Genomic DNA, 17,674 nt, shown 5'->3' with positions numbered 1-17,674 from the left:
ATTCAGCTTTAAGTTAGTTATTTTGGTGCAGTTTCTGCAGGTTTCGAAAGAAGAAATCAGAGATTTTTCGGTGTCTAATGCGAGTTTAAAAGAATGCCTTACACTTTTCAATGTGAGTAAAAATATTTTGAATTGTTTCCACGGTGGTTACGAGGCTGCGGGAATATTCGTCATGCTGCAATTTTTTTGGGGATACATTTTTTGGGTGCAGTAGATTGTTCAGAAAGCACTGTCACCAATTATCTAAAATACTGAACAAGACTTCTTAGTTCCATATCAGAGAGTATGGATTCGATCGACAAGAAGCGATCGAAAAATAAAAACGTGAAATGATTGACGTGATTCGATCTACAGAATTTGATCAATTCATAGGTTTGTCGATCAATAGACCACTAGACAAGGTACAAATATAAGCAATCTGATACATGTTTCTTAACAAGAATTTTACGTAAAACACGATTCTGACAACGAAAATTACTGAAACCAACTTTTAACGAAGATATCAACGTTTTTATTACACATTGGTTAAGAGGAATTTGAACTGCCCGCTGACAAGAAACTAAAAGCTCTACGTGAGTCAAATCGCGCACTACAACGGTTTCAGCAAGCTTCTCAAACGAGCAATGTTCATTTCCCACCATGTGTTGTTCAAACTATAGGCAATTTGCTATAGCTTAGCGAAAGCTCGAAGATCGAGGTTGCCAGATTTTTATATCGCAGAGACTCTCATGATAACGTTTAGCGCTCGATGTGAATCACGTAGAGCATTGAGTTTTCATGAGCGGGTGGTTTGAATTCACGCATCAAGAATCATTTAATATCTTCGTAAGGAGTTGATTTCGGTAATTTTTGTTGTGCGCATCGTGTTCTACGTGAAATTCTAGTTACGAAAAATGTAGTAGATTGCTGAAATTCGTACCTTGTCTAGTGGTCCATTCACAGGTTTGTCGATCGATTCACGGGTTTGTCGATCGATTCACGGGTTTGTGAATGGATTCAGTGTTGTTGATCGATTTAAGGGTTTTTCGATCGGTTCACGGGTTTGTCACTCAACTCGTAGAATTGTCGATCGGTTCACGTTTTTATATTTCCATCATCCGAATCCATCATCTCCCTTTAGTTCTCCTATTCATGGCTACATGGCACTTTACTTGTGTCGACAGGTGGGCGCAAGGCGGGTTGCCGGAGAGCCGGGCGCGGAGCGGAGGCTGCGCTGGACCAATGAGCGAGACAGAAACCGAAGATGAGTCCGTTCCTGAAGGTGATGCAGCTGTTCCTGATGATGTCGGCCACGGTGCTCGGCATGCTCGTGCTCCTCCTCTTCATCCCTGACTTGGAGGAGTCCATCCTCGAGGCCATGCACCGCTACCAGTTCACCAACCCCCGTCCCCCGCCGCCGCCCTCACCCTCCCACCATCAGGAACACGCCTCCGTCTCCAAGTAGGTACATGGATTAGAACCACCAAAAAAACCAAAACGCAACAAAATGGGAAACCGAGACAAAAACAAATAGAATGCCCGCGAGCCGGTTATTGAAATTTTGTGCTTGTCGGGCAAACATAAATGATAGGTATAGGTTAAATAGCGGAGCGTAATTGGTCGGCTATGTCTCATCTAGAGTACCTGCATAGTGAGAGTATGGACAGATAGGAAACTCCGAAAATCCATCAGGCCTTCACCGATGCTTCTGCGAAAGATCGAAGTTTGAGTATTCAACGTAGAGAATGTACACACTAGTTCTTAAATAAGCTGCGAATGGTTTGGTCGGTCAGTTGCAAATTTTTGCTGGAGCAAAAGAGAGAGTTTTTTTTAGTTGGAAAGTGACTCTAAATTCACGATGAGCATACCAAGAGAGTCTGATATTCACTCCTAACTCCAAAATCTGCGTAGAGTAGCGAGCATTAAAACGTTAAACACAAAAATGCGTCCCCTTATTAAATGAAATGCGAGATAAGTACAACAGTTTTGACCTTGGATAACTCCAATTGCTTAACGAATAAAAATGAAGCAAGATTCATTGCCTGCACCGTATCTCCATTATAGAGTATTCACTCAAATAGTCACCATTCAAATCAGCTCTAAAACAGGGCAATTTGGGAAAATCAGCATATAGAAGGTTTCTTTGAGTTTTTGTAAATTTGTCACGACCGTCCCATCGCATACGATATTTCGTGTGTAAAAAGGAGAGGGAAAAATTGCCTGATATAAAAAGGTACCCGTATTAAAATTTTAAGCCTGATACTATGCTTGACTGGGAAAACAAACCCTAAATCCAAAATTTTAAAGTTGAATTTTTAGTCTTTGGGAGGTTTAATTGGACAGATATTCGTAGAATTACCCATTTGCGTTTTAGGCCGAACAGCGGCCGCACTGTGTTTGGCGCAATGCGTGAGGCATTCCTACAGTCTTGTGCGCGCTAATAAGCTTTTCGAACTGAAAGCGACCGCACTGTGTTTGGCGCAATGCGTGAAGTATTCAGGCAGTCTTGTAGGCGCTAATATGCTTTCCGTGCCGGCAAGCGATCGCACTGTGCTCTAGGCGAAATGCGTGAAGTATTCAAGCAGTCTTGTAGGCGCTAATATGCGTTCCGCACCGACCGGCGAGGTTTATGCCGTGGAGTGCGGCAAATTTGCTGACTGACTTTTGCCAAAATTGTCAGTTTGGCGGCATTGTTCCTTAGTCCTCAAAATAGCTTTGATCTCGTCGCAGACGCAGCAACGCACCATTCAGAAAGCATGGATAAGTTGTATCATGGTTATTGTTCTCATTTGCCATATCCTGTGAACGGGTAGTGTAAATTTGAATGAAGAATTAGAGATGATTTTAACGTACCTGCATATACTAACTATCAGTTTTCATTGGAAGATTGCCTTAAGCCAGCATAAATATTTCAGAGAAGACACTAAAGTTAAAATTACCTAAAATATTCGGCGGACGCATCTTAATAATAAATTTTCCAAGACTAAATCTATTGCAGAGAGAAGTGAAGTTAAGAGATGGAGTGATATTCACGTTCGAGGATGGCTGAACTGTTCAAACATCTATGATCAAGCAATGTTCTTAAGAAATTTCATGCTTTTTCATTGCACTGAGAAACATTTCTTTCCTTAGACTCGCCGTTTTGAAGATAACTTCAGATTTCGTGGGAAAAGCGCGATTTCAAGCAAATTCGATATTTCCAGCCGCAGAGAACAGCCGCGACATCTTACAAACTGGAAGTCGCATATTGATAAATGCATAGTGTTTCTATATAATAGGAAATTTTGAGTTCTTTATGAAGGTTTTCTATAAAGGTTTATTTATAAAAGGACATTTTACCGTGGGATTGACTGTCTTGAGATATGAGCGAAAAATCGGTCGCTGGGCGGCGTATTTTGGCCCCCCAGCTCGCCTTTCTTCAAGATAGTGCCCTTATTGGACAGCTAATTTCGGTAAACTTTTGATATGTTGTTCCGGTAGCCTATTGCAACATGTTTCCGCAAAGAAACCTTCTATATATTGATTTTACCACAAAAAATGCCAGATTGACTTTTGATATGTTGTTTTGGTAGCCTAATGCAACATGTTTCCGCAAAGAAACCTTCTATACATTGATTTTTCCAGAAGCTATAGATTGACTGGACCAAAAGAGGGTTTTTGAGTAAAGGCATACGCTAATCCTGAAACAAAAATACGTCGAGTTGTTCTATCTTCTGCAAGGCCACAAAAATGTTTCGAGATTCTCTTACTTTTCTAGGTTTTCTCTGACAGTTTTATGAAAATTCTCAGAATTTTTAGAGTAATTTTAAGACTTTTTGAGTCGGCCAAGCGAAAAGTTGAAGCTAAGACACGTCAAAATGTGTCCAGTTAACATAATTCATCCCCGACTTTTTAGGTCATTTTGTTCTGTTGCACTGGCCTACCTATTTATTTGCACTGGCTTTTCTCGGTCTCCCTTGACTGCGGGCACCCTGATCTTGACAGGGAGAGAAATAATCATGACAAATTCGCCTCAGAAACAAACTCCTATTCTGAATTTTTTTTTTTCGTAGGAACGCTAACACGCCGGAGGATGGAAGGTCAGAATTTCTATCAGGATCAAAGATGGGTAAATCCAATTCAATGAAAATGCTGAGTAACATAGGAGGATCGCTTTTAGAGTAAATTTTGGCGATTTCGCGAGGCTCTTCCCTAATGCTGAAGTTGGGTGTTAAGCCGCAAACGCTTGTTGGAGCACTTGTTTTTAAGTAATTTCATTTCAACTTACATACTTTCATCTTAATATACGTAAAAAACAAGGGAAAAGCGATTCGATTTACCTGAGATACATAGTTATAACTTTAAGAGTGGTGAATTCAAATTACATTTTTAAAAAAAGGAAAGAAATGAAGATGGAGCAAAAACAAGAGTAAAAACACATGAGAATTTTTTAGAATCTAAGTCCATCGGCTGCATAACGTTTGCGCACACTTTTCTTACCGATAACGTTTGCGCACGCTTTTCACGAATATCATTTGCGCACACTTTTTACCGATAACGTTTGCGCACACTGCACTATTTGGCAACGCTTCAATGATGCGTCAGTAGTATCGCTTCGTGATAAGACAATTCAACGGATGGATAATTCATGAACGGACGAGGGGAAATTTTCATTTAAATAAATTCCAATAAGCAATCAATAAGTAAATGAATAAATATGTTAATAAGAAGAAAATAGAAAATGAAGAAAGTTAAGAAAATTAGGTATATGGTTACTCACAGATTTTTCGCTGTTACTTCAGCTAAAAATGCTGTCACGGTCTTCACCGGAATCATATTCAGTGCAAGGACGGGTTTTAGGGCTGTTTTTAGGGCAGGTTGCATTTGAAGAGCAAGTTTCATCAGCACCATTTTCAGAAATGGATTCATCAGGCTCGTCTGCATTGAAAGAGTCATTTACATCCTCCGGCTTATTTTCTTCGTCTGAATCATTTTTGTCGGGGTATTTAACTTCACGAACCATTTCCAGAAACTCCGTAATTCTCAGGTCCTTATCGAGGTACGAATTGGTTAAAACAATAATTTCATCATCTTTTTTTTGTTGAGCATTCCGTTTAGTGAACACCTCATCATTTCGCACAGATTTAATTTTCAAAAACAGCCCTAAAACCCGTCCTTGCACTGAAGATGATTCCGGTGAAGACAGTGACAGCATTTTTAGCTGAAGTAACAGCGAAAAATCTGTGAGTAACCATATACCTAATTTTCTTAACTTTCTTCATTTTCTATTTTCTTCTTATTAACTTATTTATTCATTTACTTATTGATTGCTTATTGGAATTTATTTAAATGAAAATTTCCCCTCGTCCGTTTATAAATTATCCGTCCGTTGAATTGTCTTATCACGAAGCGATACTACTGACGCATCATTGAAGCGTTGCCAAATAGTGCAGTGTGCGCAAACGTTATCGGTAAAAAGTGTGCGCAAATGATATTCGTGAAAAGTGTGCGCAAACGTTATCGGTAAAAAAAGTGTGCGCAAACGTTATGCACCGAGTCCATCAGAGTAGAAGATACGAAGATCCAAAAATTGCTGAAAAATGAGTTAATCTCTTTTCCCTTGTCGTCTGTCTCGCTTCCTCACATAATGCCACAATCCACCATGGACTGCCTGGATGATTATATAGTTCTCTACGTCGCTATTGAGACTCCTCACTGGATTGTAATGTTGAACGCTAGACTTCGGCGCACATTATAAAGCTTCCGCTTATTTCAATAGCTAAAATCAAATAATTCTTAAAACCCCATTCTAACTTCTGCCAAATGGTAACTACTGAGTTATGGGCTGAGAAATTTGTTACTAATAAGGTCCGTTCTGAAAGACGTTTTCGGTAAATTGCTCAACGCGATATTCATCAATCATCAATAAATCGGACCGGTCCCAAAAGCGCAAAGATCCAAAAATACAAAACCCAAAAGTTAGAAATGCATAGTCCAAAAGAGCAAGCAGAGAGTGTTGATCGAGACTCAACTCCAGAAGTGCAAATACCTGAATAAAAGAAAACTTAAGTAGAAACATACACCAAGGTGTCTAATAAAACAGGCTGGCCAAAAATCAGTACTTTTACAGTACATTCCCAAGAAATTCAGTACCTCCTCAACAGAAACATTCAGTACTTTTTCAGTACCTCCAACTGAAGAAATTCGGCAAATTTTAAAAATTTGAATTTCCCGCTCAAATTGGGACAAGAATGACAAAAAAATGAAAAAGTTCCGGACCTCCTTGCAGAATTCCGCACTTTTACAGTACTTCCGGACCGCCCTTAAAAAATCAGTACTATTTCCGTACTTTCCGGATTTGTAGACACCCTGTACACGTGATTTTTGTGGGTGCCGTGCCTGGACTTTTATGCGAGGAGCTTTAAGCCGGCTCCGTTTGAATACTTCGTCATTGATTCGTTTTTTGATGAGAACAGTCTGCTTGTACTAAAATTGAGGTCACTTGGAGGACAAGGCGCATAGGTGCAGCTTTTGAAAAAAGCGACGATCTTAGTCTCAAAATTGTTGGGGGTATTATAAAAATTCAAGGATAAATATTCTTAAAAATTAAAGTCTTCTTCGGAAAGAATTTGGCCGCGTCTGGAGCCACATGTGGCGTTTTTCTTCAGCATGGTAAAACTGGTAGCGCTCTAGAGAGAGTAAGCTTGCCTCGACGCCATGTAACATTAGGTGCAGAGAAGCAATATTGCATGACCGCTAATTTCACCTCGAGTGAAATACGCTGCTGCATGCGAGCTGATAACAGTTGGAGCATGCTATAAATCTCCGCTTAAGGCCTATCGTAATTTCATTCGACTCACAGTTCTCATGAACGCCTTTCAAAACACCTGTGTTGAATTACTCGCCCTGGTCACAATATAAGTATGAGTCCATATTGCAAAACATACTTCGGTTCGAGATATTGAGAAGGAGTTCTCAAACGATCCGCCACAAGGTGGATCAAGTCAGTTGGAGAGGTCGGAGTTGGAAAAAATTTGGAAACTTTAAAAGCTTATAACTCCGTTTATATAAAACTTTGAGGTTCTAAAAGTCGTTCCATTGATTTTCTCGTGAAATTCTCTTTTAGGGACGCCCCTTAAAATGTATGATGTGACGAATCAAATATCAAAATTTGCAGTTTGAGTAAAAAAGTTCATTTCCGACCTCTCTGATCGACTCGATCCACTGTGCACCAAGAGCACAATTTGAAAATTTTCACGACAAAAATCTCGACGATTCGGTATGAAAACCCTCTTGAGACTTTGAAAATACGCCCTTCGAATTTTCTCACGACGGAGCTTGGACATATAAGACATTTCGTCAACAATTTTTTGTCCGCGCACCTGTTTTTTCCAGTAATTTACGTCCACGCGTTTTTTCGGCGCGGAAGTTTTGGTCCACGTGCCAGTTGAGACCCAAAGTTAATTGGCCCACATGTAAATACAAACGACAATTGCTCACGACGTTTTTGGATGAAAATATATAATGTCTTGGAAGAATGAGGGTTTGCTTGTTTTTTTGTTTTGTCTGTTTGGTCCAACGGAGAATAATATACATATAGTTGAGAGTTTTGGTAAAAATGGGGGAGCGTCAATTCCATGAGACAAAATTCACTAAATCTCTCTACACCTCTTTGGTGTACCTAACAGGACTTAATTATCTTTCAAGAAATTCCCACCTTGTTATACCTGAACCGGATAAACCTCTATATTTGCCTCAGCTAAAGGCTCTTAGGTTTTTCCTGTGTACGATAAGTATCTTGATTTATTTTGCGAGGAAAGATCTGTACTTTTAAAGGATGCCTGTCATTCTTAATATGTTCAATTTCGTATAATACTGTGCAACACCTCTGTTGTGAAATACTTGCTTCAGGCGCCGCCCAGCGCGGAGCGCGCATTGGCGCCTACAAACCTAAGTGGATACTTCAAGCATTGAGCAATGCGTGAAGTATCCACTTAGGTTTGTAGGCGCCGTCAAGCATTGTGCAATGCGTGAAGTATCCACTTAGGTTTGTAGGCGCCAGTGAGCCTCTCACGCTGGCAGCATGCCGCTCCGCTCTGTTCGGCTTTAATATTTATACTCGCATAGTCAGCGTTTTTTAACTCATGATTTTGAAATGTTAGCACACTCTGCATTGATTATTCTCATTATATTGATGGGTAAAAAATATGTATCAATTTATCAAAGGAGAAGAATAATATAATGTGTGCTTTTTAAATATTGGTGGTTCCGTGTCAAAAATGATTTCCAAAGCACTTTAATTTTTTTCTTTTACATTTTGTGCTTTTATTGTGCTGCAGCGAGGTGTACGCGCAACGAAACGCTCAAAATTTGACGTATTTGACTCTAAAAGATCGATGTACAAATGGGTTAAAGCTAAAGATTGCGTGCTCCTTGGTTTATTTCTTCCTCTTTTATTCATTTTTGCAGTTTCTGTCGGCACAACTGCGGCTCATTGAGATTAATGTCGCTTGGAAAAGGTTTTACAAATATTTGTCACGTTTTAAAAATATAAATGTTTTCAAAATGAAGTAATAATTTCGTAAAGAAAAAATTAAAAAAAAATTTAAAAAAAGTACCTACACATATTTATATATATTGTATATAAATACAATATATACAGTACAGTGTAATATGTACAGTATATTGTATATTGTATTGTATTGTATATTGTGTATTGTTGTTGGTATATTGTATATTCAATATTTTAAGGATAGAAATGAAACCAAATATTCACCAATGACAATTTAAAAAGATGATTCAAAAGGAGAAAGTAATAGCATTTCATTTAGAAAATGAGCAACCGTAACAACACCTCCTTCTGTCTCAATTTCTCATTTCCATATTGTCAATATACTTTTACATACTGACTAAAATATAACGCTTGGACCAAGTCACGATTGCTTATTTTACTTGTGGGCGTAAACTACTGGACAAAGAAGGAGCGCGGACAAAAAATCGTTGACAAAATGTCCTTAGACCCGGAGCTTAATTCCGTGCATTTCCGGTGTATTTTACAAAAATTCTACGTGAAGTTTGTGATAAGTCATTCTACATAATAGAACATCGTACTTACGATTCATATGACCGAATTTTTTTTCTCAGCAGCGTACGGACTATACACTCATGGAAAAAGTGGAGTAAAATTCTGCGCACGGAAAAAAACTTCAAATCGTGATTAACACTAACGTTTTCAGCCTTAGTAACCGAGGTTTTTCGCCATAGGGCCCCAACTTGGTTCAGGTAACTGAAGTTTTTGTTTGGCATACTGAGACTTGAATTTTTTCCTGGAGACTTCGGTTATCTACCGAAAACTTCAGTTACCTGCGAGCTGCTTATTAAACCGATACACAAAGCTATAGACAAAGAAGACGACGGGAAAACGAAGCTATTCTTATGGTTGAAACAGGTGGTTGTCATTGACAAAGAGGGAGAATGATGGACTAACCGAAGAGTCTCTAGTGGGTTGCCGTAAGTTAGTCTGTTTTTTACCTCTTATTTTGTCCGTTGCGACGACCCGATTCCACCGGAAGGATCGCTCCATTTTCCCCCTGTCTTCCATGTCCATCGCTTTGTCTATCGATTTCAACAATTAGCTCACTGCGGGCTATTACTGAAATTGATGGACAAAGCAATAGACAAAGAAGACAAAAAGGATTTGGAGGGATCCTATTGGTAGAAGCGGGTGGTTGCAATGGACACAGGAGGTAGGTAATAGACTAACGGCAACCTACGAGAGACCCGACTGCAGTTAGTCTATCATTTTCGCTTTTAGTCTATGAGAACCACCCATTTCAACCAATAGGATTTCTTTATACCCCCTATGTCTTCTTTGTCTATTAATTTCAATAATCAGCCCGCTCAGGGCCAAAAACTTGGGTAATCTGTATGAAGTGAACTTGAGTGGAAATTTTCCTCTAGACTTGGGCTTTACTTGACAACTTTTGGACGGGAGAGCTTTGCGGCCGGGCTGACTGTTGAAATTGATAGACAAAGAAGACTTAGGAGTATAGAGAAATCCTATTAGTTGAAAATTAGTGATCCTCATAGACTAAGGGAGAAAATGGTGGACTAATTATAGTCTCCCATGGGTTGCGTTAGTTAGTCTGTTACTTACTTCCTTTGTCCATTGCAACCACCCCCTTCTACAAATATGATCCTTCAATAACCTTTTTGTCTTCTTTGCCTATAGCTTCGTTTACCAATTTCAACAATCAGCCCGCTGACTGGGTTTCAGAATCAAGGTTGCCACAAAATTTAGAAAATTTCATTCCCTGACATTTCCCCGATTTCCATGACACATTTTGATGAAATTCCTTGAAAATTGAACAAGTGCCTAATTGTTAAAAATACATGGTTAGAAATAGTTTTCAGGAAAAATGTGTTGTTCGGAACATCAATCCCTCTCGAGAGAGCAAATAAAGATGACTTAACGATTTTTTCCTGACATTTGTAGCAGCCCGACTGTAGACTTTCACATCTATTGATAATGATGGAGTGGAGCCCCACTCCCACACGCTCTTCCCTGAGGAACATCGCTAATCCATCGCTTTTAATGGAACAGCCAAAGTTTGGGCTTCAGGTTTTCCCTGACTTTTTAAAATCCCTGACATTTCCCGGTTTTCCCTGACTGTGGCAACCCTGTATTGCAACAATCAGCCCGCTGGCTGGGTTCTAGAATGGAGATGTTGCATGTGTGAGGAATTGGCGATTTGACTGTTGATTCTCATGTAAAAGTCCGCAAGAAACACGATGGTGCCACTGGTTTTCTCTGAAATCAACTCCCAAGCTCATAAAAAGCTCTCGAGTTGAGGCCAAAATGGAGGGGATATCCCACGCTATCCTGAGAGCCCACGTCAACATCCAAGGTAGATTAGCACAGGTATGGACAAGTTGAAAATCCGGCCTGTTATTGGCTCTCTAGTGACCCCTTAACGACCGCCATTTTTATGCTTTCATTATTGTGATTGGTTGGTGATTTATTGGTTATGTTTCTCCAATTTGGTAATAATTCGTTTTTTAAGTTTTGGAAATAATTTGATCCCGAGGATCTTATTACCTACCATTGTTAATGCGTGATAGTGTTATGATGTTTAAATGGAGCAATTATTCAATAAAGTTAAGAATAGCGCGGTCAAACTGGCCCCTTAACCTACGCCACGAAGTCATGTGACACGTACTGAGGCTCATGAGAAATTTCCAACTTGTCCATACCTGTGTTAATCTACCTTGGTCTACATCAATACAAACTCTCCATGCGCAGATAGGGAGCAAATACATTGACAGGGTTGCCACCTTGTTTAGGGAATCCAAAACTGAAAATACGGCAACCTTGTTAATGTATTTGCTCCCTATCTTTGCATGGAGAGTTTGTCTTGGTGTAGAGGTGGACTCTCAAGATAGCGTGGTATATCCCCTCCATTTTGGCCTCACTTTGAGAGCTTTTTTTGAGCTTGGGAGATGATTTCAGAGAAAACCAGTGGCACTATCGTGTTTCTCGCGAACTTTTACATAAGAATCATCAGTCAAATCGCAAATTCCTCACACATGCAACATCTCCATTGCAATAATCAGCCCGCTGGCTGGGTTCTAGAATGGAGATGTTGCGGGTATGAGTGATTTGCGATTTGACTGTTGTTTCTTAAGTAAAATTTTGCGAGAAACACAATGGTGCCACTGGTTTTCTCTGAAATCATCTCCCAAGCTCAAAAAAAGCTCTCGAAGTGAGGCCAAAATGGAGGGGATATCCCGCCCTACCCTGAGAGTCCACCTCTACATCAAAACAAACTCTCCATGCGAAGATAGGGAATAATTACATAAGCAGTGATGCCGTGTTTTCAGTTTTAGAGTCCCCGAATAAAGTGACAGCCCTGTCAATGTATTTGCTCTCTATCTTTGCGTGGAGAGTTTGTATTGATGTAGAGGTGGACTCTCAGGGTAGGGTGGGATATCCCCTCCATTTTGGCCTCACTTTGAGAGCTTTTATGGAGCTTGGGAGTTGATTTCAGAGAAAACCAGTGGCACCATCGTGTTTCTCGCGAACTTTTACATAGAAATCAACAGTCAAATCGCAAATTCCCCACACATGCAACATCTCCATCGCAATAATCAGCCCGCTGGCTGGGTTCTAGAATTGGGGCGATACAGGTGGGAGTAAGCTGATGCGAGGACGTGGCGTGGTTTCCAGGTTACCTGATGGCGGTCGAGATCGACCGGAAGAAGAAGAAGTTCACACCGTGGCCGAGCTCGGAGGAGTGTCGCCAGTACTACATCCAGTTCGCGAGGCAGAAGAGTCTCCCGATGACGGCCCTCGTCTCTTTCCCCGGAAGTGGGAACACTTGGGTCCGCTACTTGATTGAGACCACCACCGGGATCTTTACCGGTAGCGTCTACGCCGACAAACTCATCTTCAGCAAAGGTACTTCATCTCTGCACAAACTCTTCTCATGTTACAGCGCTGCCGTGATAGCGAAGAGAGCATAGTGAGTACAAAAATCAAGGCTCATACGACATTCTTCCGTAGCACAGTATAGCACAGTTGTTGCTAGGATTGTGTCTGCTGTTTCTTACTATAGAAGAACTTACATGCCTTTGCTGCAATTTAAAGGAATTGTATCGGAATAATTTAAGGAATTATTATCAAGACATTTTTTTCCTCATTTTTGTGGCAAAAACTATTATTCTTACTGACATTTCCCTTAAATGAAAGAGTCATTTGCACAATAATGGCAACACCTGATGGCGCTAACCAGATTCTCAAAATTCCACGCTTTAGCAGGTCATTTTGCGCTGATCTTAGAATCGTATTTGGGTGCTTGATTATTGTAGATTAGCTAAATGAAAATTCGTCCGAACAGCAACTCTCTACGTTCAATATCAACCAAAATATCGCGCTTTGAAAAATTCGGTTTGTGACGTCATCCACCGCGGTGAAGACACCCTTGGTTTCTTCCACCTTGCTTTCATCAGTTACTGGTTGTACTAGTTGCTTAATGTGAAACTCGGATGGAAGCAAGGTAGAAGAAACCGAAGGTGTCACTACAGCGGTGGATGACGTCAAAAAAGTTTTTCAAAGCGCGATATCTCGGTTAATATTGAACGTAGAAAGTTGCTGCTTGGACAGAACTTCAGTATTTTTAGCTGATGGACAAGAATGAAGCATTAAAATACGATTCTAAGACCAGCGCAACTGACTCATTGAGCGAGTCGACACACGAGCAAACTCTGGTAAAAATTGGCAGTAGAATCTGTGTTCCAAAATACCATTACCATAGACCTACAGCCGGCTGTAAGATTTCCAATAGCTTCTATAGCCGGCTACACAATTTCTTATAGCCTTTTATAGCCGATGTCGATTAAGCAACAGCCAGGCGATAAAGTATGCTAAACGTTACTAATTACAGATGCTAGGACTTGGTGAGTTTTTGGAATACTGCTCTCTTTTTGGGCCGTAGTATCTTGATTTATTTTGCGAGGAAAGCTCCGTACTTTTGATGGATGCCTGCCATTCCTAATATATTAGATCGCCTTCAGTTTCGTATGATACTGTGCAATACCTCTGGTGTGAAATAGTTGCTTCAAGCGCCGTGGCAGGCGGGCAGCCAGCGCGAAACACGCATTGGCGCCTACAAACCTAACAGGGATACTTCACGCGTTGCGCAATGCGTGAAGTATCCCTGTTAGGTTTGTAGGCGCCATTGCGTCGCCGCTCCGCTTTGTGTTAGGCTCTAATATTTAATCTGGCGCAGTCAGCGTTATTCAACTCATGATTTTGAAGTGTTTGGACATCCTGTATGGATTATTCTCATTTTAATTATTGAAAAAAAAATATGTATTTAAGGAAAATATAATGTGCGTTTTGTAAATATTAAGGTGGCTCCGTATCAAACTTAATGATTTCCAAAGCACACGAATTTCTACACAATTTCTTATAGCCTTTTATAATCGATGGAGAAAAAGCAACAGCCAGGCAATAAAGTGTAAAGCCCGGCGATAGGAACTATAGCCCGGCTGCATAATTTTTTATCGCTTCGTATAGCCCGGCCGTATGATTTTCTCCGCATTCTACAGCCAGCTTTATGATTTTCTGTAGCCTTCTTTAGCCGGCTATAAGAATTCCTATGGTATTTTGAAACGCAGCTCTTATCGCCAATTTTTACCAGGGATAGTTCCAAGAGGTTTGATTAATCAAACCTACGAGGGCATGGTTTTTAATACCTCCAGATTAATCTCTCAAGAAAAACCTCCATCCCCAACGTAACTGACCCATATTTCACTCTTAAACTGGCAGTTCCGCGGTCGGCGAGCTATCCAAGAGCCGAATTTTGTTGGGAAAAATGACGAATTTAAATGATATCGTTGCAGGGTTTTTTGGTGAGCGGGAGTCCCCAGATTGCGGGTGCACATCCGTGCAAAAAACGCATGGTTTTGCATTGGCTGGTGCAGTGCCTAAATTGCCCACGGAGAAAACAGCTGAGGTCAGTCTCTTCAATGGCCGCGCTATCCTTCTTCTCCGGAATCCCTATGAAGCGCTCCTCTCTTACAGGAATTATCTCTATGGTGGACACACTGGCTTTGCCCCCAACAACAAATTCAGAGGAAGAGGTACCTTTCTTCAATCACTCAATATGCTTACCTTTGCCCAGTTTTATTAAATACCTGAGGCACGCCATGGGCACTGAATCTCATGGAGATGCAAAAGCTTAAAAAAAAAAAAATGGCGGCGACTCTGGGAGAGTTAGAGGGAGCGGATCAGGGGTGCAAAATGTTCAGTGTTCACGAACCAACGAGTTGCAACGGTTGTTTGCAAACTGCGTAGGCGTTGGGAAAATTGCGTGGGCTACGACCTCCAATAATGGATGGTATAAAATCTATTTTGTTTCCATCAAAATGCACTCCATTTTTGCAAACAACTTTGAAGTTGTGTACGCGCGTTGCCCTAGTGCCTTACGCATTTCCAAATGGACACATTTATTCTAAAAGGAACTATGTACATACGGTTTACATGCAAAATAGTTCCTTTCAGCATAAATACCTTCAAATAGCGTGTGCATATCGGAGCTTTGCGCGATTCGTAAGTCAAGAGCCGAGAGCGAGACTGGGGATCGAGCTCAGGAAGACGGTGCAATGCTTGAGGTATTCATACAACTTCGCAGGCGCTTCCTCCGATCCTTTTTCGCGCCAAGTTAAAAACCTGCAAAAGATGAGGTCTCTTTTCACAGACCCGGTTTCTCGCACATCCACAACAATGAAAAAGTGCAACTGGTCTCTTTTCTGCGGACTCCGAGATTTACCGCAGAGTACAAAAGTTGGATGGAGCAAGGCACGTGATACTGGTATTTTGATTTTCGAGAGGTTAGAAGTGCATATCCACAAAATGAAGGAGAACTTGAACTCTTTTCGGCCGACTCAGAGACTTTAACGCAGGAGCAGAAAAGAGCCTCCCAAAATTTGGCCCCTTTTTAGGTATTCGATTCGACCATCGGACCAAGGTTTAAATGGAAGCTTATATTAACAGAAAACTCAGGAAAAAATTTCAAGATGAGTATAGGAACCGTTTTCGAGCTACGGGGGGGCAAAGGGGTCACAATCCGGCCTAATTTTTTGCTGTTTTCTTGTAGAAATGATGTATCGGCGGGGTTCTTATCGTTGTCTACGCATGTGTAGCACATTGATTCCTACGTGTTTTTACACGTAAAATCGATTTTTAAAGTTGTCGAATCGATATAATGATCGGTTAAATCGATTTTGAACGATTTATTAAGGAAAATCGATGATTTTTCAGGATCGAAATTGTTTATTTTCGATTCATGAATGAATAAATGCATCTGAAATGACTGAAGCACACGTAACCCTATGTATTTTGATACGTAGAATTGATTTTTAACGTTGACGAATCGATTTATCTATCGTTTGTATCGAATTTTTTGCGATTTTTTACGGAAAATCGATGACTTTTCGGAATTAGAATCGGGTTTGCTCCATCCGAGATCGGAGATATGTACCCAACATGATTGGAGCACATCGACTCTTACGTATTTTTATACGTGGAATCGATCTATAACCTCGATAAGTCGATATATCGATCAATTGTATTGAATTTTTTCGATTTTTTGCGGAAAATCGATGGTTTATCGGGATTGAGATAGGTGTCTCTCCATCCAAGATCGGAGAAATGTACCCTTTATGATTGGAGCACATCAATTCTTACGTATTTCTACACGTAGAATCAATTTTAAACGTCGACGAGTCGATATATCGATCTGACATACACAACTCTTGCGATTTTTTACGGATATTCGATGGTTCTTTTGGACTGGCATTCGAAACATCTACCAGACATGACTGGAGCACATCGATTCGTTTGTGATTATTCTCGCAAAATCAATTTTTAAGAAGTCGACGAGTCGATACATTGACTGGTCATATTGATTTCTTGTGATTTTTATGGAAAATCGATTTTTTGAACAGGAATGAAATTGGTTACTAACGGTCCGAGGGTGGAGATATGCACCTGACATACGGTCGGAGCACGCCGTTTCCACGTACTTTTACACGTAGAATCATTTCGTGTCGGGTGCATTCCTTCATTCCCATTTTGATTAAAATCAAAATTATTTCAACTTCAAGAAACCATGGGATTTCCGTAAATCACAAAAAATTGATTTGTCAGATCGCCAAACCGACTCGTCAACCTTAAAAATGATTCTACGTGTAAAAGTACGTGGAAACGGCGTGCTCCGACCGTATGTCAGGTGCATATCTCCACCCTCGAACCGTTAGTAACCAATTTCATTCCTGTTCAAAAAATCGATTTTCCATAAAAATCACAAGAAATCAATATGACCAGTCAACGTATCGACTCGTCGACTTCTTAAAAATTGATTTTGCGATAATAATCACAAACGAATCGATGTGCTCCAGTCATGTCTGGTAGATGTTTCGAATGCCAGTCCAAAAGAACCATCGAATATCCGTAAAAAATCGCAAGAGTTGTGTATGTCAGATCGATATATCGACTCGTCGACGTTTAAAATTGATTCTACGTGTAGAAATACGTAAGAATTGATGTGCTCCAATCATAAAGGGTACATTTCTCCGATCTTGGATGGAGAGACACCTATCTCAATCCCGATAAACCATCGATTTTCCGCAAAAAATCGAAAAAATTCAATACAATTGATCGATATATCGACTTATCGAGGTTATAGATCGATTCCACGTATAAAAATACGTAAGAGTCGATGTGCTCCAATCATGTTGGGTACATATCTCCGATCTCGGATGGAGCAAACCCGATTCTAATTCCGAAAAGTCATCGATTTTCCGTAAAAAATCGCAAAAAATCGATACAAACGATAGATAAATCGATTCGTCAACGTTAAAAATCAATTCTACGTATCAAAATACGTAGGGTTCCGTGTGCTTCAGTCATTTCAGATGCATTTATTCATTCATGAATCGAAAATAAACAATTTCGATCCTGAAAAATCATCGATTTTCCTTAATAAATCGTTCAAAATCGATTTAACCGATCAGTATATCGATTCGGCAACATTAAAAATCGATTTTTGAAAGGGCTAAATCTCGCCCGGCAACACACTTGACACGGGCTCGCTCTGGGGGCGTAAAGAGCGTGAATACTTCGGGGGCGCCTAAAAGGCGAGGTCTCCACCAG

The 17,674-nt window shown here is 40.4% G+C and overlaps 2 protein-coding genes across 3 annotated transcripts in view; one reads left to right on the top strand and one right to left on the bottom strand.

Annotated features, from left to right (window-relative positions):
• Positions 1-17,674, bottom strand: part of LOC109044414 (tRNA (guanine(6)-N(2))-methyltransferase THUMP3) — a 64,703-nt gene that overhangs the window by 29,461 nt on the left and 17,568 nt on the right. The gene's annotated exons all lie outside the window — the stretch shown is intronic.
• Positions 1-17,674, top strand: part of LOC109044418 (sialate:O-sulfotransferase 1) — a gene marked incomplete in the record, with an annotated part of 50,336 nt that overhangs the window by 21,837 nt on the left and 10,825 nt on the right. The window contains 4 exon segments of the mRNA XM_072303762.1: positions 1,164-1,440; positions 4,032-4,087; positions 12,185-12,415; positions 14,362-14,601. Coding sequence (XP_072159863.1) covers positions 1,244-1,440; positions 4,032-4,087; positions 12,185-12,415; positions 14,362-14,601 — 724 coding nt within the window.

The sequence above is a fragment of the Bemisia tabaci genome, chromosome 8 (genome assembly GCF_918797505.1).
Source record: "Bemisia tabaci chromosome 8, PGI_BMITA_v3".
NCBI lineage: Eukaryota > Metazoa > Arthropoda > Insecta > Hemiptera > Aleyrodidae > Bemisia > Bemisia tabaci.
Note: the sequence above shows the minus strand (reverse complement) of the source record. Positions and strands in the feature narration are given on the sequence as shown.